Genomic DNA, 26,536 nt, shown 5'->3' on the forward strand with positions numbered 1-26,536 from the left:
GTATTCTTTGTTTTCAATTTAAATTCAAATAAATTTTATATCTAATACAAGTGTAGCTATATCAAAAGCTTTATCGAGTTTAGTGAACGGTTAAACAAATCAAAACTTTAAGTTTTATATGGCTTTTAAATTGATTAATTATGTTATCAAAATTTATGTAAATGTCCCACTGTTCGGATAGCGTTAGACAGAACAATTTTAAAGTGTAAAGTGCGCAACAGGTTTTATATATAAAACTGTTTTAATTAGAATTTAAATATAAAGAGTTTAGCACATAAGTAGAAATAAAAAGCTTTGATTATATCAAAAAACCGAAATATATATAACAAGTTTACATATAGTAACTTTAATGTTGCTTTTACATAAGCAAAGTTCTTCCGTTAAATTATGGAACTATTCATTTCAAATAAGATTTTATCTTGTGTAGAAATAGAAATGTTTTAAAGTTTCCCCTTTTGTACATAACTTACGTTACTTGAAATAAATTAAAAAATTAAACAAATTTTCGTAAAGTATGCTGCTAATTGCTTCAGGCATTATTCATTCAGTGGTTATTTAATACGAATGAGCTTAAATTTATAAGGAAATAGATTTTTTAAAGCTTGTATTATATTTAATTTGTTTACTTTGAAATTAAAATTAGATCTACGAATTGTTGATTGTTGATTTTAAAGGTTATTATGCAAACCTATAACAGTAAACTTAACATTTTTTGAGTCAAATCTAGATAATTTCAGCAAAAGAGTTATAAGTTTTTTATTGAGTAAAGTTTAGTTTGTATAATTATAGAACAAACTATTTGTGAGATATAGACTATTATTACTGGTTTTATTAATATTATTGTTATTATTGTTATAATTTATGTAGAGTGTCGTCAATATTTCCTAAAATATTCATATATTTAGTATGAATTTTTAAAGTTTTTACTGCGAAAAATCGAACAAACTTTAAACAATTTTGTTTTAAATTTAAAACTTATCGACTTAGAAAAAAAAATTAAAGCCCTTAAATTTACTATTAAAATATATCTATTAAGAAAACTTTTAAAAGGTGGTTACATTAATAAGAATTAGTCTAAAAGGATTTTAAAATTTAAAAAGCAGAACATTCAAAAGTAATTAAAAAAGTAATTGATTTTATAAATTTAGACACTTTTCACTTAAACAACTTTTTTAAATGTAACACTAAACAAATGTTATTAAAACCAACAGTTTGACTAAAATTAAGCCTTAACACTTTATAATAGTTAGTTTTATCCTTACTAAAACTGGATAACAATACTATTTTGTAAAACAAAATTTGAATGTTTTCAGCTCAATATAAAGTAGAAATTATGATGTTAACAAGGAAAATAAAATTAATTTTACTTGTTAGTGTATGTTTTACTGCCAGTTACGCAGAGTCAGGTTAGTAATTAAATTTATGATTTATAATTTGTTTTACAACTACTAATGTACTGAGGTCTTTTTCATTAAACATGTGTGATTACCTCAAACATTTTTTTTTCTTCAACAATATAGATAAACTAATAATCGAGCTGTCTTTTTGAGAAATTGTCAAAATGCTTTATTAGAAAATTAAATAGAACTGCAAGTCTTAGTAAGACTTTCTAGTTAATTCTTCGTTCAGCAACTCGAGTTATTTTGTAGAATGCAAAGCATACAGTCTTGATTGCATGCTACTAATTGATGGCTCCAGATCTTTCTATGAAGAAGATTTTAAAGAACTGGTTGAATTTTTAGAACAAGTAGTGTCAAATTTCGATTTAGCTGAAAACAATTTCGGAGTGATTCAGTACTCACACTATTATAAAGGAATGTACGTTGTTTAGTATTAAGCTATATACAAACTTTTTTATGTTTTAGTTTTTTTTTTATAACATTGTCTTAATTAAACAAATTCTTTCAATTATCAATTAAATTAGCTTAGTACAGTATTTTATTAAAATCATTATTTTTAAAGCCCTCTTGCAAAACAACCCTTTTTGAAAACTGAAATTTCCCTTGGAGAGTTTAAAAATCATGAAAATTTTAATGTTAGTAAGTTAGTTAGTATATATAAATTAAAAAAAACATATTTTAAGTAAATAACTTTCCTCTTAAATTGATTTGAGTTAATTAAACTACCGTACTGTATACGAATTTATACAAGTTGAACTTAAACTGACGTTGTTTAGTGAATAATTCAAAAAAAAATTAATTTAGAGTTAAAATATCATGGGTTCAAACTTTCAATAATAATAAAAGTAAGAGCATGGTTTTTCTTTAAATACAACTGTTTTTCAATTGAAAATTTTCATTATTGGAAATATTTAAACAGTTTTTATATAAATTTTTTACACGCAGAAAGCATTGGAAGAAATAAGATATCATGGATACATGTCACACACTGCAAAAGCAATCAGAAAGTCCGTGAAAATTGACTTCAAAAACTCTAAAAACTACAACAACCCATGCGTGAAAAAATCAATGGTAGTCATTACAGATGGAAAGTCAGTGATATTTGGATAAAAATTTGTTTTAGTAAAACGAAATCACGATTTTTCTATATTAAATAAAGTAACTTTTTTTAGTAAATTCTACTATATAATTTTTGAAAATAAAGTATACGATTTCTTGTAAAGATCTAAATATATTTGAGTATATACTTTTAATGTATTTATTAATTGTTATATGTACGAGCTTTATTTTTCATTTTAAGTCATTTAATTAAGTCATTTAATACTTTATATTTCAAATGGGTTTTATTTGATTTTATTACTTTAAGCAACTCTGACTTCAATGCTAAACTTTTAGCTCTTTAACGTTTTAGGTTATGTCTTGAAAATAAAATAAAAACATAATATTTTTATATTTACTTCTAAACAAAAAGTCGTTATGATACTTATTTTTTTAACGTGTAACCAAGGCGATTAAAGTTTTTTACGCAAATACTTTTTTAAATCGTTAAAAGGAAAATTAAAGAAACAAATAACTTTTTAATGTCGAACTACATTTTTTTAAAACTTACATCAAAGTAAATGAAACCTTTTTTGAAAGGTAATTACAACAAAGTAAAACGAAATTTTATTTTAATGATAAAGTTACCTACATTTATAGTTTTTTTTGTCATAGATCTAGTGATGACGACTTGGTTGCTGCGGAAGCAGATGCAGCCATGCGTGACGGAATAAACATGATCGCAGTCGGCCCAAAATGGTCTAATTTCGATGGGCTTAAAGCAGGGTTTCCCAAAGTGGGCGATATCGCCCCCCTGGGGGCGATTTTAGTATTTTGGGGGGCGATAATTAGTAAGGGGGCGAAAGGTTGGGCGATAACTAGTAAGGGGGCGAAAAGGGGGCGATTTTAAAATTTTGGGTTGTCATAAGATTTTTACTTTTTTTCTTGCTATTTTACTATTTTTAGCTTGCTATTAATTATTTGACCCTGAGGTAAAACTTAAACAAAAAAGTTTATTTTATTTATGAAAAAAAAAAGAAAAAAAATCTAGTGCTTATGACTCCTACTTTCAAGTAAATACTATATTTTCATTTATATATTTCCATATTTAACAATTACATATATCATAGACGATTGGAATCCCTCTCACTATTTTATAACCTGACATATATGTTATTTGGGGTTATAAATGGTTTGTAAAAATCTATGTTATTTATTACTAACTATCACCTCATGATATTTCTAGTTGCTTTTTGAAAAGTCAATAAGTTAGACTAAGAAATAAAACTATACAGGTTTGCCAATTTACCTAGAAACCTGGAAAAACCTAGAATTTGACAATTTAAGAAAAAAAAACCTGGAAAAAATCTGGAATTTTTAACAATTTTAACATATTAAGTAGTAAAACTTAGATTTGACACAAAAAAGCTATCATATAGATAAAAGTATGGATCCCTTCGAGGCAAATACTTTTGAAGTAAACGACTTACAGGAAACCTTCTCAGACTTACAAACTGACCTTGAACTTAAAGTAAGTTCTTCTAAAGAACGATATGAAAGCTTTTGGACTCAACAAAAAATAAGGCAAAAGTATCTAATCATTTAAGAGGAATTTAGATTGATGTTTATAGCTTTTCCTTCTAGCTATGTTGTTTAGAAAGCTTTCAGTTCAGTTATCAACATCTTGAGCAAAAGGTCTAATCTAGATATTTATAAAGGAGGTGACTTAAGGCTCTATTTTACTAATTAAGAATCAGATTAGAAAAACTTGCAAGCAGTCATATTCTTCATCCTTCACATTATATTAGACTTCAGTAGCAGACATTATTTTATGAAAGTTTTTAAATTTTATTTGATCTTTTGAAGTATTTCTTATTTAACCTGGTTTGTATTGTATTTAAGTAGTCTTTTTACAATAACTACTTTATTAAGCTATTTATTCTACAACAGGTTTGCATAATGCCTAATAAATATTATTTACGGTAGACTTCCTCTTGAGTTCGCACTTTTTACCCAAAAAAAAGTTCAAATTTATATTTTCTTAAATTTAACCAAAGTAAAGTCTATTACTAACTAAATATTAATAAAACAAAATATATATAATATTTAAAAGCTTATATAGATTTTTTTTTATGAAAGTTTGTTTTATGTTTTAGCGGATTTCATGTTTATTCATAACATCATTATTCATTGCATATAACATATTGAAATTTGTCATTTTGTAAAAAAATATGGTAATAATTTTTTGAGATTGCACTTTTTGATTTTTTTCAAAGTGCGAACTCAAGCGGAAGTCTACTATATTTATTAAATGATTTATGTTTTAAAGATTTTAATAATTTTATTTTGACCTGGTTAATTTTGTAGTTGATGTTCGTTGTTTTACATTACACTAAAAGTTTTTATAGCATAGTGATTAAATATTTGTTTGAAAGACCTTTATTTGACAGGTTTTTGTTATTACTAGTTTAATCTGTATACAACTTATATCACTATAAAACTGTTATCTGATTGTAATATTTTGACAACCATTAAAGTTTTTATTTCTATAAAGATTTTTTTGGTTTTAAAAGAGTATAAATTTGAGGTCTCTATTTGAAATAACTTCTACTTTTTCATTCAAAAGTTTCTTAAACACAATTTTATTTTCTAACTTGATTTATTGTTGTTCAAAAGTTTATTATAATATAAGGAGTTTTAAACTATTAATACAACTGTTTTTTTTGTTTTATCTTAATTCAATATATATTAGCAATTAGAATATACTTAGTTTATTTTAATACTTAAACACTAGCTTTTAGTTTTTCACTATTTTCTTCTGTTAAATTATTGTAGGCTATTAGCTAGAAAAAAAAAACTTTTTAAACAGAATTAAATAAGCCATCAAAAAGACTGCTACAGTTACAAAACAAAATTTAAACCTAGTTAAAAGTTTTTTTTAATTGATTACTTTCTGTTCACAGAATTAACTGTAAAACATTGGATTTTTTTTGAATTTAAATAAAGAAAAAAAATTGTTAGAATTAAGGTTTAGTTCCCTAAAGATTATTCCAAGTCAAATGCTACTTCATAGTATTCTACTACAAAACAAATAGTTTAAAAAGTTAAAAATTTAATTTTTAACTTTACAACTAACTTGCTTACAATATATCTTAGCATTGAAATTAGTAAATTTACTGCATTAACTGAAGCTGTTGATAAAAGCACTTTTCATGTGAGATAATCAACCAGTCGGTCAAACTTCCTTTAACTAGACCAGAAATAATGTTTTAGTATTTATTTCATTATGTGTAAAATAAACTGTTAGTTCTTTTATAGTTTTTTAATCTCTGGTATAGATATTTTAAAAAAGCCTATTTATAAAGTAATTTAAGTATTTTGTGCGGCTTAAATAAGTTACTTAGTATTAACTTCTAAATGTCCGAAATTTGTTATTTGAAATATTATTAAAATGTCAGGTTTAAGTTAAGATTTCAGGTGGGTAACGTACGGCTCAGATCCAGTCGCAGATCCAGTCGAATTTCGACCCGCTAAGTAAATTGATATTTAATATTTTGATATACGCTTTCATTTCGTTTTCAGTTCACAAAAGTATTTCCTAGATCACAATAATACTAAATCATTTTATTACAATTTTGCTCGAGTTTTTTAATTTTCCTATTTTTGATTTTTCTAAGTCATGCAGCCCGCAATTACATTTTTCAACGAGTTGAAAATAGAAAATATATTTTAGTAAATATGAATTGCTGACTACAAAAATTGTCCACCACTGACCTAAAAGTTTCAATAGTTTCAAAACACATCATATTTAAACAGGATTGATTACAGATTACTCAAGGCTTTTTAATAATTAAGTATTTTAATACACTTTACTTGGCTTCTAAGAAAATAACTGTAAATTATTTTCTCAAGCCCTGTAAACTACTTTGAACACAAAAGTGCGTGCATAAGAAATACAAGACTAAATTACATTTCGAACACAACTTTTTTTTTGCTCAAAAGTTTGTACTCAAAAGAAAAACTACTTTGTAAAATCGTGGGGGGGCGATTTTTTTTCAAGTTACTGAAAAGGGGGCGATTTAGTAAATGAGTTTGGAAAACCCTGGCTTAAAGTAAGTTAAAAATTGATTAATTCTAAGTTTATTGTCATAACTGTATCTTTTTTTTTGCTATTGATAACTGTTATTTTGAAAACTTACAGCTTTTTGACTAAAATTTTACAAAGATAAAATCTCTATCAAACTAAATTATGCTAATTTATAAAACTTATTATGAATTATAAAAAAAAGTGAATTATTATAGATAATTTTTATTTTCACAGAAAATAGTGTACGGTTCAAACATAACAGAAATAAATGATAGAGTTTACATGGCAACCGAAACTGAACCCTTGAAAAATTTTGTTCATGACGTAACAAAAGACCTTATGAACCTGATAATTTTTAAACTTTTAATTAGGAAGATAATTACGAAATTTAATTCAGTTTATAGACTTTTAAGTATTTAAACTCGTTCTTATGTGAATTATTATTATTATAAAGTATTTAAATAAATAAAAAATCTTGTATGCTTAAACATAACATTTTTGAAAAGTTGCAAAACATGTTTTGTTCATAAAATAAAATCTAAAAACATAAAAAAACTAATCTACAGGTATTTTCAAAAGTTAAATATGTTCTTTATTTAAAAACAGGTAAAAGATAAAGTTTACAGATATTTTGTTTTGTAACAGGCGTTATTTTTATGAAGAAAAAAAAACAGAAAAAAATTAATAATAGGTTACCATTTTTTATTTTCTCTATTATTTTCTTACTACTTATTAACCAAATAAAACTTGAAACACCTAGTTTTAATTTGTTCATTCTTAGTTAATTTAACTAACACTTTATATATCTTATACAAATTTTGATCACGTTTTTAAAACCTTCGTTTTCGTGTAAAAGAAACTATATCTGCTGTATAGGTTAAATTTAATTTATTATTTTCGTATCACATGCTTTAAGTGTTAGTCATTAACCACAATAACACGGATAAAAAATTGGTTCTAACAAAAATTGTACAGTATTAGTGAAAATTCGAAACATTTTCATATAAAACTTTCATATATACACATAATAAGTTTGTTTAAAGTCTGTCCTAAGAACTATTAAGATTTAAATTGAAGTATTTCTAAGATATTATCTAATGAAAATAAAGTCGTATATTAGTATTAAAAAAATTCGAAAATCAACAGTAGTTTAATTGAAAAGGAATTAAAGAGTTAATTTAGACTTCAAACTTTATTCTTTAAATCTCGTTATCGAGTGGCGTACGACTCGATAATCGAAAGGTTTTTTTCGTGCACCAGGTTCTTATAACAAACTTTTTGAGCGCTTTTTATACCGTTCAATAAACAAGATTAAAAATTTTGATTGTGACAGTAGTGTTGTATTATTAAAGAAAAAATTGCTCTTAAGATTTTGAGATTTATTAACTTCAATCAAATAATTTTAAACGTAATCTTTTTGCATTTTTATTCAAGTCTTCTGCTCCCCTTGACCAACAAAACCCCTGTGCCAAGACGGATCCGGCCCGCCAACAAAAATCTCGGGACAGCGACGTATTTTTAAGCTCGAAAACAATTTTTACAATTTAAATGAGTTAGCTTTTTGTAACCAAAATTTTTAATTTGTTCTTCTTTTGTTCTTATTATTTTAGTGCTGATCAAATTCTTATTTTATAACAATTTTTCCTGAAAAGAATTGTTTTAAATCTTTAAAGTAAATTGTGTTAAAATTATGCGATCTGAAAAAGACTTAGTATGGTAAATACGGCTGGCCGACTAAAAATATTGCCAACCCTTAGCATACAGAGTAATACCCTTAGGTTTTTGTATGAAAGAAAACAAAAAACTGAAAATAAGTAATTACCCTAGTTCATTATACAGTATTCACTTGGTTACGTTAAAAACTTTTATAATAAACAGTACTTTTTACTCTTCATTTAAGTATGTCATCTAATGTTTAAAGATATACAACAAAAAATAAAAGTTAATTTAGATCCCGCTTCTTTTTGTCTTTAATTACATCTTTATAAGTTATTTATTCAAGTTATTATTCTTGAGCTTCAGAAAGTTACTTTCAATCTTTCATGTTTTTATCATAATGTGATCACAGGTGCACAATGTGATCTCAGGTGCACATGGGTTTTTACCTGTTTTGGTCATTGATGAACTTGAGTTTGTAATGATTTTGATTACTGTTGATTTACTTGCTTTCAATCATGATAGCTCAATTGGTTCGGGGTTTCTAGTCTTACCAAACCTTTTTGGTCTTCGAATTACTTGGTTGATATGACATTTTACAAGATTTTGAAACACTAATGCTTCTTTGACCAGTTCAATATTGATGATTATACTATACTATGAGCAAATCCTTCAGCGTTACAACATTCAGGAAAGTTTTAAATATAACTCCTACGTCATAATAAACATGCATAACTTTCTCATCCAAGAAATCGTCCACATCTCTGAATCCAAACATTTGCAGCTAGTGTCCCAAGCAAACATGTTAAAGTACCTTCTTGCTTTTTTCTGTAAAGAACTATTAGTTGTGTTTTTTAAAGTTCTCGAAATCATTCAGCTCTGCTTCATCGTAAATTATTTTTCCAGAGTTTTCTCGCTCTTTTTTATTAAAGTTTTCTGCAGGGTTTTCTATTTCTTTTTTATAAAAAAGTTATTTCAAACATACCTGGCTCTTTTTTATTAAAGCTTTTCTCATGCAGTTTTTAATCCTTATCATAAAATATTTCTTCAGGATTTTCCAGTTCTTCTCCATAATGAGAGATTTAAGAATTATTTATAGTTCACGGAAACTTATAGTTTATCATCTTTTTACTTTTCATTAAGAATTAAACAAATATGATTTTGACGGGGTTTAGATCAAAACTTTAAACTTAAATCCCGCTTCTTACATATCCTTCTGAATTTTTACATAATAAAAAAACTTAAAATTTTATGCCATTGTCGCGCTGGTTTATCGCGTCTTGTTTTTTATAATAAAAGAATAAAATTTATTTAACTGTTTTGTAACAATGAAGATAAAGTTTTCACCGCAAATTACTGTAAAAATTACTTAAAAAGTACGTAGTAATTGCAGCACTACTGCTTGTTTAATTTTTTAATGCAGAATTCCCAATTTTTTTTTTCAAATGGCCCCTTTTAAAGAAATTAAAACAGATTACTCAAAAACTACCATTAAAAACGCTGTTAAAGTTAAAAGACCAAACATGTTAAAATGCACTGCTTTGTTTACTCGAGCTTGAAATTACCAACTTAAAACAAACCAAAGTTTATAAGCTTCATTGCTGAATTACCATAATAATTATTAGAATTTTAACAACTCTGCTCAAAACCTTTTTTTTGCTCTTCATCAAAAATAGTTTCAAAACTCTTTGGCCCTTTACTGCTCATGGCCCCCTGTGTCTTTGGAAAACCCTATTTTAAAGGAATAAAAATGATTAAAAATAATTATTGCTGTAAGGATTTATATTGAAATTTAAAGTACTTCTGCTGCTGAAATGACCTTCTGCATTAAACTTAGATAACTTTGTAGATAAAAGTTACGATAAGTAGTAGTATTTAAATTATATATTTAACCATGCTTAAAAGTTATTTAAACATAGTATAAATTTTTCAAAATATTTTTAACTTCTTAGAAGGAAACAAATTAGTTTAAGTACAAGGTAATAGTTATGTATAACTTTTTATAATTACAAAAATCGCTGTCATTGACTCACTAAAAACTGGCCAAGATCTGATTAGTCCAGCTAAAAAAAATAATGTTCAAAAACTAAAAACTTGTAAGAAATTTCTTTAATCTTAAAAATACTTCAAGTTTGATAACTTTTCGAAATTAGCACTCTTTCTTTGCTTACCATTACGAATCAAAACAAAAATTATGTAATACCTTGTTGTTTTGAACTATGAATGATACAAAAAGTGAGAATATGATTATTATACATTGTCCTCTACATTTAGAATTAGGTGTTACTTTTTTAAAATGTAGAACATCCAATTTTAGATGCATCTAAATCATTGATCATCATTGTACTGTCTTTTAGACTACACAGCAAAAAATAAGGTCGTTTTTATTGAATAAGTTGTGTAAAATATTCTACTAGATCACATAACTTTCTGTTATAAAAAAAAAGTGTTATAAATTTCTTTTACAAATATCTTTACTATTTGTGTTGTACTAATTACTAATAGAACATATATTTGAAGTTTTAAGAAGTATCTGGTGAAATACCTACAGTAAGTTATAGTTTTTTGGACAAAATTGGCAGCTTAAGTTAAAAAAAGAGTACTAAGTAACTGTATGTAAAACTTTTAATTGTTTTTCTGAATTCAAAGAAAATAGACTATCAAAAATTTTCTTCTTTGTACAACTTTATCTGAAATTCTGACTAAAGTTACTACATATCAAAAATTAGTTAAACATGGTTGTCAAAAAACCTAGAATTTGGAAAATTTTGAAAAAAAAATCTGTAAAAACCTTGAAGTTTGAATAGAATTCACTAAAATTCTGGATTTATAAACACTTCTTTCATGTTAAGTAGTAAAATTTCATTTTGACACTAAAAAACTACCATATAAATAAAATTCTTTTGTCTTGATCAAATTAAAAAAAAAACACATTTAAAATAACTTTACATCATTTAAATGTTTTTAAAAGTACAACTTTCACCTTAAACTTAACCTTTAACTAAAAGTGTTTTTATATATTATATAATTATATTTATGTTAAAGATTTTATGACTTAATAATTTTCTCAAGATTATGTTTTTTTAAGTCTTTTTGTTATTATTTTAGTATTTTTAAGTATTATAGGCTTAATAGTAATTTATTTTAATTTTTTATTAATATTTTTAGACTATCTGTAAACTCAGGCAGTTTTTAGTTTTTCAGGCTAGTTTATCTTCAAGAGTGGCAACTCAGATTTAGTGTAATATTAATTATAGCTATTGATTTTGTTGTATTATCATGGTTAGTACAAAAAATGTAATAATTTAAAGTTTATTTAATATAAATGATAGATTGATGTAGTTCAGAAAGTACAAAATAATTTCAATTAATAAACTTTTATTAAAAGTAACCAAAAGATGAATATGAAGTACAGGTGGTTCTTTAATTCTTCAAAATATGTGCAAAGTTTATAACTAATAAAAAAGTACTGTGAACACTAGGTCAATAAGTAAATATTTCAACTATCAAATCATTATTTGTTACAGTATAAAGTTTTAAATTCTATCAACAAATAGTAATGATAATCAATTGAGACAAAATATATGTTATAAAAGAAATCAAAGCTTTCTAAGGGACAAAATATATGTCACAAAATTTCCCTATACTTTTCAGGGATTATAAGAGTAAAATTCCCCCTCTTGGTTGCGTTAGTTTTAAATTACATTCAAAAAATAAAACTTTTATATTTTATCATAAACATTTTAAGTTCTATCTAAATTAATTAAAGTTTGCTGTCAATATTAACTACATCATATAAAAGCAATTCTGCCTAATGCAGCAAGAAACATTAAACAGCCTTTTAAATCCACCTGAAAAGTTTTAATTTTATGTTATAAAAATTGCTGCTAATGATCAAACTGCTATTTGAATCACCTCCTTTTTGATAACTTAATTCCAGCTTAAAAGTGTTTTTGTAAAAATTAATTTTAGTTCAATTATATTTCTTATTAGTTGTGCAGTTGTTAAACAAATTAAATTGATATTTTACAGGGTTGCAAAAGAACTTGGGAGTCTTGAAGAACATTAAAATTCAAAACATAACATGTAAAACCCAGATTTTTGAATAAAAATCACTAAAAAGCCTAGAAAACCTGGAATTTTAAGCAATTTTTACATGTAAAATAAAAAAATTTATTTAGATACAAATAATCTATCAAATACAAAAACTTTATTATTATTTAGCATTACAGTGTCTTTGAATAATTCTATACTATTTAAGACAATATTTATTCTTAATTTAAATTTTAATTAAAAATGGACAAAAACTTTTTCAAAAACCTGTGAAAAGTTTTAAAAAACCTGAAAAAAAAACTTAAAAAAAACATTTGAAATCCTGTATAAATAAACTTTAGAATGTCGATTATTATTAATATTTTAGGTATTATTATATTATAGTTAAATTTTTTGTATTCTATATTATAAGTTGTAAAAGGAATCTTTGAAAAGTCATATTAGTTTTAAAATAATAATTTTTTTTTAAAGTCCACAAATTTTTGAACAAAAAAAAATAAAATATGTTACTTAAATTTAATCAGTTTTAATATTATGCAAACCAAGATATATTAGTTTTCTAAAGTTTGTATTAGCATAGAAATTAATTGTATGGGTTTCAAAAAGCTAAAGCTAACGTAAATGGTTAATTTTCACTTATCATCATTTCAAAACAATATTTAAAGAATTATGTTAATAACATGTGTTGAGGATTACCATAAAACCTTGATTTCTAGAAAAACTTGAAAAATTTCGAGTTTGATAGTTTTAGCTTAAGTAACCTGGAATCAATAAAAAAACAGTTGAAAAAAAACTGGAAAAACCTGGAATTGTAAACAATTTTTACATGTAAAGTGGTGGTATTTTGATTAGATACAAAAAATCTATCATTAACAAAATTTTGTATGGTATCATTTAGAATTTTATTTATTATACAACAAAAGTCTGCCATCAGCCGGATCGGCTATGCATAATTGTGCATAGAGAAATAAAAATAAATAATAATAATAATAATAAATTGAAAAAAATACAGTGATGCAATAAAAAAGCAAACAAATAATAAAAGAAAAATACAAATAAATTATAAAAATAAAAATAAATAAAATTCATTCTGCTTCTTATTTCTTCATGTTCTTCAGTTTCTTAAAATATTCTTTTTCCATTTCTTTCAGTCTTTTGTGTACAGTAGATATCCTTTTGGCGCGGTCATTTGCAAGTAATTTAAACTCATCAGTTCTTATCTTAATCTTTTTAGGTTGCACTTGCATGTGTCCTCAAAATGTAATTTTGAACCCTGCACTGACTGAGGGTAAAGTACATGGTGGCAAGACAGTACATTTTACATTTTCCTTTTAGGTGATCTTTTGTTGTCATGCAATTCTAAGGAGCGACAAAGGCATTGTAAGTGAATAAGTTTCTAATTTCCTCTCCTGCACGCTAGACAATGTTCATGTTTTACTACCATATAGTAGAGTACTGCATACACAGGAAACTTAGCCTTTGTGCAAATGCTTAATCTTTGGTTATCCCAAACTCTTGTAGTCAAACAAGCAAAAGTGACTGAGGCCTTACTAATGAAATTATTTATTTCTAATTGTAATAATGCATTTGACGCAAGATTTGAGTCAAGGTAAGCAAAGTTTTTTTTTACATTTTTGATATCCTTGCCATTGATTTTGATCGATGGTGAAATATGTTTTCCTTGACTTTAAGAACTTTAGTCTTCTTAAGACTGCTGCACTGCCTGGTGCTTTCCAAGGAGCCATCATACCAATAGGTCTACTGAGTTCTTCAGTATTTGGTCATCCATCTTTGGTAGACTATCCATGCTTTTAGTGCATCATCAGTAATAGTATCATGTGTAGAACATTTTGGAAATCTACCCAACTTTTCATTTCTACTGTTTAAGATTTCTTCAGTTTTTGACAGCAAAGGTAATGCTAACTTTTGTTGGTCCAACTGCTTTCTTCTTAACATTTTTTCTAGCTTAGTGCATAGTTCTTTACTGTTCTTAGAAATAACATTGTAGTTTTTATTTTAAATCTAAAATTATTGTTTATCATAGTTTAAGTTTATTTATGCAAGTGAGTACTTACTGTGGTAAGATCAAAGTATGTCAAAAAAAAATCAAACCAATTCTATTATATATAAAATTAACTAACATGGAAACATAAATTAATCCACAAATTTATTTTTAATTCCAGTTGGTTCAAACTTTTAATGTTGAATATTCAAAAACAGTATATTTTATAAGCTAGGTGAACATCTAATGCAGAAGCTTACACATATAACCATATATCTAATTATTAAGAAGAAAAAAAACATGAGGTATAATTAGTTTGTGCCAGAAACTATTTTTTTTATGATTTGAAAAAAAAAAAACTCAGGATGACTCAGGGCAGTTTCTGGTCAATCAGGACAATTTTTTTCTTGACTCAATATGTGTCAATCCTGATAGACATTAACCTTAAGTTCTTTAAAACCTTTAAAATTATTTTATAAATTAATTAGTCTAAAGTTTTAAAGTTTGCTATTATATATTTAAAGAAAGCTGCTAAGATGACTTATAATCATCAAGTTACTTATAATGTTTAACTCTAGCTAGTTCAAAATATTTTATACTATCTAAAAAGCTTATCTTTTGTGTAACTCAAGTTTATTATTAGATTACCTCGGGAGTATTGAATGTTACCTAGAAATTTAACTTTCTTATTTTTAACTATAACTTTTCCCACAAAATCAGGCTGTATTATGTTTGTATTTCTTTGCAATTAAAGTTATCTTCAAAAACGATACCAAAAAGTTGTTACAACTAGACTTGGAAGAAAATTTTAAAATAAAAAATCTAGCCTGGAAAAATAATAAAAATTAGCAATCTTCAGTTGTTTAAAAGTATCAATATTTATAATATTTACAGTATCTAAAGCCACAATGATTTTTCATATTGCTTTCTGTAGGTTTGCCAATAAATTGATTTAATTATTTAGAGTTATATATTTGATTTTTAAACTAGTAGACTAGGTTAGTTGCACAAAGGCATAATAAAAGTAATGGATAAACGTATTGAAAGTAGAAGATGTATGACTAAAATTATTTAAAGAACAGTTTAATGCCAATAAATGTTTTGAAGAAAAACAAAAAAAACTGCAAGTGGTAGAAGAACACTATCAAAAAAAAGGGGAAGGTTTCCCAAGATTGATAAATGACCTCACAAACAGTACTTCTGATAGATTCTCATCTGAAGAAAATCTTAAAGCCTACAACACCTCTAAAGGGAAAATTAAAAGTTTCAATCAACCAATACATAGTGGAGTTGTAGAAACTCAGCTGAATACCATGAAAGAAGTCAATATGGAAAAGGCACAGTAATTATAAAAGATTCTTCAGATTTAGAAATAAAGGAAACTATAAAGCAAGAAGCAAAATAAAATATAGCAAAAGAAGAAAATTTAGAAGAAGCTGAAGTTAAAGAAGAGCCTGAAAGTAGTTCCTCAGATGATTGTTCTTCTGAAGAAGACACATATGAAGCAATCTTGCGTAGCAGGAAATAATTAAAACTCAGAAGTAAAGAAATAATACAAGTAATGAAAAGAATCCAGTGTTTGCTTCCAAAGCTATTTCAACATCTCTTAAAATACCTAAAGACTTTAAAAGCCTTGAAACAGAGCAAAAGAAATGTTTAAAAAGAAAAATGCTAGCTTTAAATGACTTGATTCAATCTTACTCAGATAATTCTAACATCTTATCTGCCCAAAAAACTACCCAACAAAAAATTGCAGATTTACAAGAAGGAATCCAAATAGAAATTATTAAGTACAAAAATTTTGAAATGTATAGAAAAAAACAGTTGTTGATTTATAATACTTAACTATAAATTTATGTTCCATGACATTTTAAAATACATAAGTTCAAAATCCATCAATTGAAAAAAAATTTAAGGAGCATTATTCCTTAAAAATTATTTAAAATTTAAGAAAATAAAAAGTACCAGAGGGTTTAAACAAAATGATAGCAACCAGAAAAAAAAGAACAGAAAATTTTAATAGATAATCCAAAATTACAAGATTTTAAAATTTTGTAGTTTAAGTTTTTAGTATTTTAATTGTCATGTACCCATTAATTTATAGGAAAGTTTTGGTAGAATTTTGTATTAAAAGAAAAGTTTATATATATATTTTTTGATAAATAAACTATAAATAAATTAAAAAACATAGTGACTAGTTTCTTTTACAATATATTTTCAAATGTATGTTGATGAAAGTAAAATATTTAAGAGCATAAGCATTTTTTTAACAAAAATTATTATTGGCTTTTATATTAAAGCTTAAAATATTAACCATAAGTCAGTTTTTTTTTGGTACAAAAAAATAATTAACTTTTTGAAATATAGTCACTTTTGAAAAAACTTAGTGATATAAAAGTATGGACCAACATTTTTTCACTTTCAATTTTCAAAAATTCACTAAAAAATTATCTTCTCCTTTATTTTTAACCTATAGAGTTCAAGTTTTAAGAAATATTCCTTGCATTCTAGGAAAAATCCTATTGCAACAATTAAAATTAAAACTATAACCCAAAGAAGAAAATAAATTGATATTTTTTAAGTATTTTTATTGAAAAAAAAACTTTCAAAATTAGTGCAATAGATTTGTTTTTAACTATGTTAAAATTAAGTGTGAAAGTTTGTGAAAATTGCATAATAGCTGTAGACTAGGAAAATATAGATTTTAATTAAAATACAGTAACTTTTTGCAAACCTATACACTCTTTGGTTAGGTTAAGTGTTGTTCAGTTACGAATTTTAGTCAAAAGATATACAAATAAATTTAGAATTCTGAGTAAAAATATCTTTATATTTCAATAAATGTTATAAAAAACTACAGTTAAAAAAATAATTTATTATACTACATAATTCTTACAATGGGATTTTCAAATTAAATGCATTATCATAATTCAGAAAATATAGTAGGTATATTTGCTACCTTTTGTTTAGTCATGTTCTCTTGTTTAGTCACACACTTGCTGTGGACACAATGTGCATAGATTTGCAAGAGGTTACTTAAGTCTTATACTTTTGATTTTTTAACTTCGCCCTTCCATAAGGATTCTATTAAATTCTTCAACTTTTCCCCCTTATACCTAGGGAGTTAGAGTACTTGGGTGAAGTTTGCTGGACTTATTTGGACATATGATTTGGGTGTGTTTTCGCTTCATTAAGAAGAACAGAAAAAAAAAATTGCAGAAAAAATAACTGCCCAACAAACTAATTTCAACCCGAAAATCACATATTTTTTGACTTTTCTACTTAAATATTAATAAAGTCACTTATACATGTCCCATACTTATAAATATATCTTAAATGAAAGCTTATAATTGTAGGCATAAATTAAATACACATTAACTGCTTTTGATGTATTATGACGTAAATGTTAATTGTATGTATTACTTCACAAAACATGCAAATTTTCTCAATAAAATTGATTTTTTTTCTATTATAAAAAGCAAATTCTTCTGCTGTTTTTACTTTTAGTTTCTTTTATTTTGATTATAAAATGTGTAAAGTAAGTTGGCCAGAAAGATCTGACTGATGTAATGTTGTTTCAACTGCATGTTGATATAGATATAATTTACATTTTAAATCACTTTCAGTTATTATATAATATGATTATTGAGAGCACCTGTCTAAGAGTAAAAAAACTAAACCTATATATCATAAAAACTGCATGTAAATTTATTAAAATTAGTGTAATTTTATTGTTTAAATATAACAAGTTGTTATTTAATTAAACAATAATTATTTATCTGTTTTAAGTTTTTTTTAAGTTAGCCTCAAGTATAGTATTGTTTTAATATTACTATTAGTTTAAGTTTTCAAAGTATTATACATTTAAATTTGTTAAAACTTAATTTGTTAGTTTGTTTTATATCAAATCCTTTTTAGTTTTAAACTCATAGTAGTTTATTATTATTGTGTTTACTTCATATAAATGATATTTTCAATACTTATCACTTGGCAAGGTATAAAATTTTATCTATATAATATTTAAAAGCTTATACCTTGCTAAGAGCTATATTATACACATAAATAAATTCTATTAAGCTATTGTTATTATTAAGCGAAGTTAAAAATCTTTAAAATAAGATCAAGATGTGCAAAAAAGAACCCCCTTAAGTTCAAATTTTTACTAGCTTTTTTATTTGTTTTATACTAAAAGCTAATAAATAATTATTATACACTACAAATCATGCAATTTAACTTCTGAAATTGTATTGTATATAAGTTCATACGAAAATCCACACCAGATAATAAAATCAATAAACTAGTCATTTGTAGATATACTAAAAAATATATAAATTAGGAATAAGTAACTATCTCAAATTAAATATATAGTTGAATAAGATATAATGAGCTTCACAGCTCTACCTAAATTAATTAAACAAAAGGATCGAATTGGCATGATCAACCCTTTTGTTAAACTTGAGCTTGTCTCACGGCAAACAAAAGTCCAAGCTTCTGCTTTGCAGACTTTCGCTGATGTTTATTGTTAATTAAACAACTTGTAGGAAAATTTGTATTTTATATAATTATGTGAGCTCAAAAAATTCTTGTTTATTATTAAGTGTATTAGTTAGATTAATTGTTCTATAAAGTTTTGACAAAAAACTAGTAGTTATATTACATTTAATTAGCAAACATTTAATAAGAAAGCAAGTTAAACATTCTTAAAAAAAACACTTTTAATTTCTGCTGCAGTAAAAAGAATTGTTGCTGTTTTTAGAGAGTAAATTTTAAACAGTAATGTAATCTTCAATGATAAGCTTGAGTTAAAAACAAAATATTTATCTGTTTTAATATATATATATAAAATAAAATAAAGTTACAGTAAGGTACTTTGATTAACTTAGTATCACTTTGTTTAAATTCTTATTTCTAAGAGTATATTTGTCTGTAATGTAAGATAAATTTATAAAATATTTAAAGTATTATTAACTAAAAAAAGCATAATGTTTGAAACTTTACACTTATAAACTTATATTCTCTTTTTTTTTTTACTTGTACATTATCTCTTAAATTGTGTTTTTTAAAATAAACTGATTTAAAGACACAATCAAGTTTCAAAATAATAAATATAATTAATATGTTAAACATCAATATTGTTTTGTAATATTGAGTAATTTTTAAAATTTAGGTAGTTACAATAATCACGATGTAAGGGCATAGGGTGGGAGGGGCAACATTTTTTTTTACAGAAATTAACATTGGCTCTTATTTCAAAGCTTTGTACTTTTTATAGAACAAAAAATTTAACTAAAAATCAATCCCCTTCTTCATTTTTAAAGCAATTTAATTCAAATTTCCAGCTATTTAAATTATACAAACAACATGTTGGAAATGAATTAAAAAAAAAAGCTATAAAAAAATTATGACCAAAAAAAAAATTGTTTTTGTTTTATTTTACATTTTTTTTTACAAATAAACAAATTTTTTTTTCGTTTAGTTGTTTAAAATTTATCAAAGATAACTCTAAAAAAGTTTTATAATAATAGATCAAAATCTGAAGGAGGAGATAAACTTTTAGTGAAATAGTCTATTTTTGCCCTTTTAGCTTACTCCTCCTGTAATAAACCTATTAAACGCTTTAAGTTTGATAGCTTGTATCTCAAAAGTTGCTTTGAATTTTGAGATGAACTAAGAAAAAGCTTATCTAAATATTTATAACATAAGACTAAATAAAAAAATTTTTTACTACCCTATACCTTTAATAAAAGTATATAGATCAGGGTTTCCCAAACTTATAATTGCCCCCTTGGCAAATTGAAAAAATAATTGACAACATATTTTAGATATTGCCCCTATTTTACTTAAAAACATACAAAATGTTAGTTAAAAAAATTTTTTTTTATACATTTTAAGGCAGGGGTTGGCAAACTGCAACTTGCAGGCCAAATGCAGCCCTCAAAGTTAAAATTGGCGGCCCTTAAGGTACTTAAGCAAAAAACACACTTTTTCAAAAACATATAAAAACTTACAATTAGGCTCTTAATTAAAGATTTACTCTTAATGCTATTTTACTGCTTATTTTGTAATACATTGTGTAAATTGTATTTTCCTACTAATTACTATGATTGTTTTTAAATAATTGCGGCCCTCAAAAACTTTTTTTGTTGTTAGTGCGGCCTGCAAACAATTTTTTCTGGAAAAATTGGCCCTCAAATTACAAAAGGCTGCCCACCTCTGTTTTAAGGGAATGTTGAAAATTAAACTATTGAGTTAAAAACAAGTTTGACACAGTAATTTATCCAAGGAGATTGAAAATAAAAGTTTTATTAGTTTTTACATAATTACACTGTTTCACCACAAAGCTGAAGTTTAATTTTAAAATTTGCAGTGAAACAGTTTAACTGTGTTCCTTAAAATGTTAAAATTTTAATTTTGAAAATTTACACTAAGTATAACAATAAAAATTTCAAATATTCACTACATTTTTTGGGAGTTTTCAGCTTGGGTGCAAAAAACTTTTTTATTCTATCTTAGTGTGCGTAGATTTCAATCACTGTGAAGATCATTGCTTTATTTAGTATTAGGTTGGGTATTTGTAGCCACCAACTGCTGCCTGGTCTGCTTTTATAGTCCTTAATGCTTTTGCTTTTCAATTACAGTCACCTCGGGCAAATCTACATATTCATTTGGTTACGCACTCTAGTTTAATTACATACATTTAGTAATTCTCTCAAAAAAAGAAATAAGTAAGTAGTTCAATAATTTAAGAGAAGATAAATTTTCAATAAAATTAAGATTATTGGATTTTTAATTTGTGTCTTCTATAAGGAACCTATTGAACTCATGGCTTTGCCTTTCACATCTTTAGTGTCTTAACCCTTTTTTATAACTTTAAATTAAAACATAGTATAGTATTCAATTTCTCTGAAATTTAGGGCACAAAATATCCTTTGAAAATCAATAAAACCCTTAATCCCTTTCTAATATCATGCAAGAAAAGTTTAATTTAATGTGGATAAGAAGAGAATTTATAATAAAAAACTTTGTATACACTTTTACAATTTTTATTACAAAACTCTCCTTTTATTTAAAATTTTCTTTTAAAATAAAGATAACCATTACTGCACTAAACTACATACATATGTGCAACTTAAATGAAAACTAGTTAAGTAAAAGTAGGAAAGTCCAAAATTAAATGATAATAAAGAAAGGTTCTTAGTTTGATATTTAGTAATTACTAATGCTTTTATGTTGCTTAATTTGTCAAAATTGTCGTTGAAACTAAAATATTTTTATTGATTATTAGTTCGAAACAAATGCAGCCCATGTAAGACTTTTTCTACAATTGCTGCAGACCCCTGTTCTAGATGTTGAGGGTTTTTTTTATACATTTTATCTATTTAAAGACAAAATTAGTATGTTTTATATCAATATTTTTACTTATTAAATAGCCTTGATTATAAGTCTTTAAAAGTTACATACTTTTGTGTGAAAACTTAAAAAAGTAAATAATGGAATTAATAAACAAGGATGAGGTAGACAAATTTTTTGCCTCAAAATATTTCTTAAACTTTATCAAAAACCTGAAACATATATATACTTATTCAAGATTTTTTTCTTTGCTTCAAAGTATGGAAATCATTTTTTATGAATAATGATTAACAATTGTGATTTAAAAAACAGTTGAAACAAAGTTATGTAAACAAGAATTAGAGTTAAAAAAAGCACAATTTATAAGTATGATATTTCAAAAATAACTTGAAATATGAAACTGTTAAAGAAAAAAATAAAACCTAAAATTAAACAAAATATTGATGAAATTTTATACGTTTCAGACATAAAGCTATAAAAGAAATAAATATGGTTTCAATCAGAACAAAAGATGAAGTTAAAAAAGAACCTGAAGTGAAACAGGAGCCTGAAAGTGGCTCCTCAGATGATTCTTCTGAAGATGACGAAGACACATATGAAGCGATCATGCGTCGCAGGGAAAAGTCAAAACTCAAAAGCAGTGAAGCCTTGTCTAAATCTGGCATCAAAGATCATCTCACAACCCTTTCGTCAGCAGTTAATGTATCAAAGCCCAAACAACCAAGCAGCAGCCGGAAGAGACCGGCGCCTGCGCATGCCCCGTCCAGGATAATTCCAACAAGAAGGTCCATGCGTCTGGTGAAGTCAGAGGAGGGCAAGAAAGAAGTTGAGGAGATCGAGAAGAAGAGGATCATGCTTTCCGAGTTGAACTACTACTCGGGAACTCAGTTGTACAAAGACGCGGTTGATATTGCAGACGGGGAGGTGGACATGTTTTCTACTTCTTCAAAGGACGATGCGAAATCTCTTGAAAGGATAAAAAGCAACCTTAAGATGCTCAAGTCTATGGAAGAAGCAAAGTACAATTTAGAAGTTGAAGAAGAAGCATCAAGCAATGTTTCCACCAACAAGTTTGTGCAAAACGCTCAAAAATCAGTGGGAAGATCTTGCCAGTTCAGAAAGATTACAACTAAGAGGATTGCCACAATCGACCTGTCAACTTCTGTTGTGGACCAACTGATAGCTGTTGGTGACACTGTAGGCAATATTGGTGTTTGGCAGTTTGGTAACAAGAAGCCAGAAGCTCAAGATGCCAATTCATTCCAAATAAAAGTTGACAACAATGTCATTAGGCACATGAAGTTTTCGCCTGTCAACAACAACCAGCTTTATTTTTGTTCTTCAACTGGCAGAATCAGATCAATCGACCTCAACACTACAAAGCTGTCATCCTGCATAACTATCAACGATGAGGCTTTGTACCATTTTGACTTTTTAGACTCAGAGTGCAACAATGCTGTTGTTGCCTGTGACAAAGGTTAATTTGTTTGTAATACTTATTTAATGTTTTTTTAATGAGAATCGTTTGTTGCAAGTTAAAGAAAGTTTTTATGCCTTTCAGCAAACAAATTAAAAACTAAATGTAAAATTAATTTATAAAATTGATTTGAAATAAAGTTTTACTTAAATTTAATTTTATTAAATTTTAATTTTATTTATTAAATTTTACTTTATTTTCATTATTAAAACTGAAATTTTAGTAATTATCTTAGATAAATGTTGTTCAAAGTACTGAATGTTATTGAATTTACTTAAAGGTATCATGTTCACAAAAGACATCCGAACTAAAGACGCTTTAAACAAGTTTCTTGCTCACGACAAAGTTGTGAAGTCTGTTTGTGTGCACCCAACGCAAAAGAACTACTTTGTAACGTGCAGTAATGATGCACTTGTTAAAATATTTGACGTGAGGAACATTAAACCAAACAGGCTACACAAGTTAGCCAAACCTCTGCTGACAATTAAGGACCACTCAAGAACTGTGAACAGGTGAAGTATTTATAGTCCTTTACAGTTGTACTTGACAAATTTATTTTTAATGAAATTGCTTACTGTTTTTTATTTTAAGTTATTTGTATAGTTAAAATATTACTGTAAAATCAATAACTCGCTAAGTACATTCATTATCTTTATGTTCATTTTAGTTATGACAAATAGAACAAAATTTAACTTGTATTTTAAATTACAATTTTTGAAAACCTATTATTATTATTTTCAATTGAAATCTTTTCAACAGTGCGCTCTTCTCACCACTGACTGGAAACAAGCTGCTCACAACGTCGTTGGACGACACGATAAAAATGTTCGATTCTTCCGACCTCTCGCAAGTGCAAGTGGTGAAGACGATTCATCACAACAACCAGGTGAGTATGTTTCTCAGTTTATTAATAGTTCTATAAAAAGAACGATAAATGTTGTATAAAAATAATACTTTTAAAAACATTTGGGTCAGGATGAGTGGTATGTTACTATTAGGTTTTAAATATATATTGATAAGTCTCAAATTACAGTCTATATTAAATTTATTTGCATTTTAAAGATTCTTTATTAGATTTAAATTTCACCTCTCTTAAACATACCCAAATTAACATTTTATTTTATTTCTCTACAGGTAAGTATTTTCAACAGAACTAGAAATGTTTTTTAAATAAACGAAAGACTTCTTCCTCAGTGTTTTTTTTTTAAAGTATTATTGGGAGTATTAATTTGTTTAGTTTTTTAAGTAAAAATTTTGAATAAAAGTTTGTTTTTATTTAACTGCTTACATTTTATTTTCCATGACTGTCACATATCTTTTTAGATTTATTTAAGCACCGACGAGGTCTTTGACCGAAACTTAGTTTGAAAAATAAATTTCTGAAATAATAAGTTCATATAGTATTATTGCGACAGTTATTTTCAGTAATTTTTAAGTTTTTATTTAACAACGTTTTTATTAAACCACATGCTTGCTCTTACCAGGCCGGAAGGTGGCTGACCTGCGTGAGAGCGCAGTGGCACCCGAGCAGGGAAGACTTGTTCTTCGCAGGTTCGCTTAACAGACCCAGGAGAATGGAGCTGTTCAACGCCGACAACGGCAAGCTCAGGTGGGTCTGAAGTGAATAGTTGGCGGGAGTTTTTGAAACTTTCAATCACATGAAATAGCTATGGCTTAAAAGTATACGTACCAGTATTTTTTGTAACGATAATTTAATTTCATTTTATGCAAAATCTTTATTTTTATTCATTTATTTTGTAGGTTTTATTTATTTTTTTGCAAAAAAACTGTCACTTTTCATCTTAAAATTTCATCTGTGCAATATGAAAGCCTACAAATTTGTTGCAGGTACACGTACCAGTGCGACAACCTGCAGACCTGCTGCCCTGTTCTCGCGCACCACAAGAGCCTCAACATGCTGGTCGGATGCAATTCCAGCGGCAAAGTGCACGTTTACTACCACGCGTAACAGTTGCGCCTCACAGCCGCCCGAACAAAAGAGAATTTTTGACAAGCATCGGTTGAATACATTTATGACGTTAAGATGCAGTCTTGAAATTTTAGTACCCTGTTGTTGGTGCTCAAAGAAGTTTATGACTTCAAATAGTAAACTTTTGACGATTTTTTTTGTTTGAGTATGTTTTATATTTGATTTATATGTTAAATTTGAAGCGTTCGAAAACTTTATTTTTTTACTTTAATTTGAGACCAAGCTATTGCCGCCTGAAATTATTTATTGTGAATAAGTGGACGTTTATTTTTTATTTGCGAATTGTAAGTAAGTTGCACAAAATACTATTTGTCTGCTTTTAGCTTATTTTGTTTTTAGTTCAACAACAGTGTTTACCAAACATATTTTTATAAAACCTTTGAGCAAATTAAAAAACATCAGTTTGTTGTTATTTAGTTAAGTTTTGTTTAGTTTTTTAGTAAGTTAAATGTTTGACATTAGATAATTATAGTTTGTATATTTAAATTAAAATATAGCTTAATTTTGATAAGTAATAACATACATACACTTTAATATTTGTATATAGTAAATATTTTTCTTTCACTACTGAATTAGTATAAAATTTAAGCTATTAAATATCTAAAATTTATTCGACTATATTGTCACCAAAATTACAATATTTCACCTGTAAACTTGTTGACAGTATAGTTGAATGTAATTTAGTGATATAAGCTCCTTTTGTTACATAGAAAACTATTCTGTATACGTTTTTATAAAAAATAAGCTTTGAAACATCTATAATTGTGCTATATTTTACAAAAAAATAAGTTACAATGTTATTACTATATTCTTTTTCAATAACTTAGACTCAAAAATTGAAATAGTTTTATTATATAGTATACCTATGTCTAAAATTTTTGTACAGTTTTATTTAGAAGTTTTTGCCTTCTTTTTTTGCTATTGTTAATATTTTTTGAAATTATGGTATTTTAAAACTAATTTTCTGTTTAGTTGAAAGTTTTAGTTTTTAGAAGTTGCTAGTTAGTTAATTTATTAGTTTTATTTTTAAGTATAAACGATGTTCAAGTTTACTGTTAGGTTCTTTTTTATAAGTTAAAGCATTTTCTGTGTTAAAAGGTTTGTAAACAAGTGTTACTTAAAATGTTTTTGAAAAACTACTAAAGTATTGTAAATATTTTTCTAAAAGTAAAAAATATTAATAATTAAAATATAAGCTTTAGTTGTTTTGATTATTTTAATTCATTAAAATTTGAGTGCTTACTTACATTGAAAGTGTTTCGTTAAAACTAAATTAAGATATATCTCAAGTTATTAAATTTATGTAATAGTGTTTAATTATTGATGATTCCTACATTCTAATGTTTATTTTGATTTTGCCTTAACAAATTCGTAGCTTTTGTATGCGTTTATAAGCTTTATAAAAATATTTGTCGAAATATTCACTATTGTACAGTTGATGGAAACATGAAAGTTTAATTGAGTTGTTTTAACAATGTTTCAA

The 26,536-nt window shown here is 26.0% G+C and overlaps 2 protein-coding genes across 2 annotated transcripts; both read left to right on the forward strand.

Annotated features, from left to right (window-relative positions):
* The first annotated feature begins 2,021 nt into the window (after nt 1-2,021).
* Nucleotides 2,022-15,764, forward strand: LOC145838712 (uncharacterized). The gene is made up of 4 exons (XM_082946337.1): nt 2,022-2,039; nt 2,346-2,491; nt 3,114-3,304; nt 15,649-15,764. The coding sequence occupies exons 1-4, from the start codon at nt 2,022-2,024 to the stop codon at nt 15,762-15,764; spliced, it is 471 nt and encodes a 156-aa protein (XP_082802463.1).
* Nucleotides 15,765-22,054: 6,290 nt separating this feature from the next.
* Nucleotides 22,055-25,431, forward strand: LOC145838391 (WD repeat-containing protein 76-like). The gene is made up of 5 exons (XM_082945972.1): nt 22,055-23,063; nt 23,344-23,575; nt 23,823-23,949; nt 24,548-24,672; nt 24,912-25,431. Exons 1-5 carry the CDS (start codon nt 22,076-22,078, stop codon nt 25,030-25,032), a joined length of 1,593 nt encoding a protein of 530 aa, XP_082802098.1. The 5' UTR covers nt 22,055-22,075; the 3' UTR covers nt 25,033-25,431.
* Nucleotides 25,432-26,536: the final 1,105 nt, after the last annotated feature.

The sequence above is a fragment of the Thalia democratica genome, chromosome 6 (genome assembly GCF_965202585.1).
Source record: "Thalia democratica chromosome 6, ktThaDemo2.hap1.1, whole genome shotgun sequence".
Classification (NCBI taxonomy): domain Eukaryota; kingdom Metazoa; phylum Chordata; class Thaliacea; order Salpida; family Salpidae; genus Thalia; species Thalia democratica.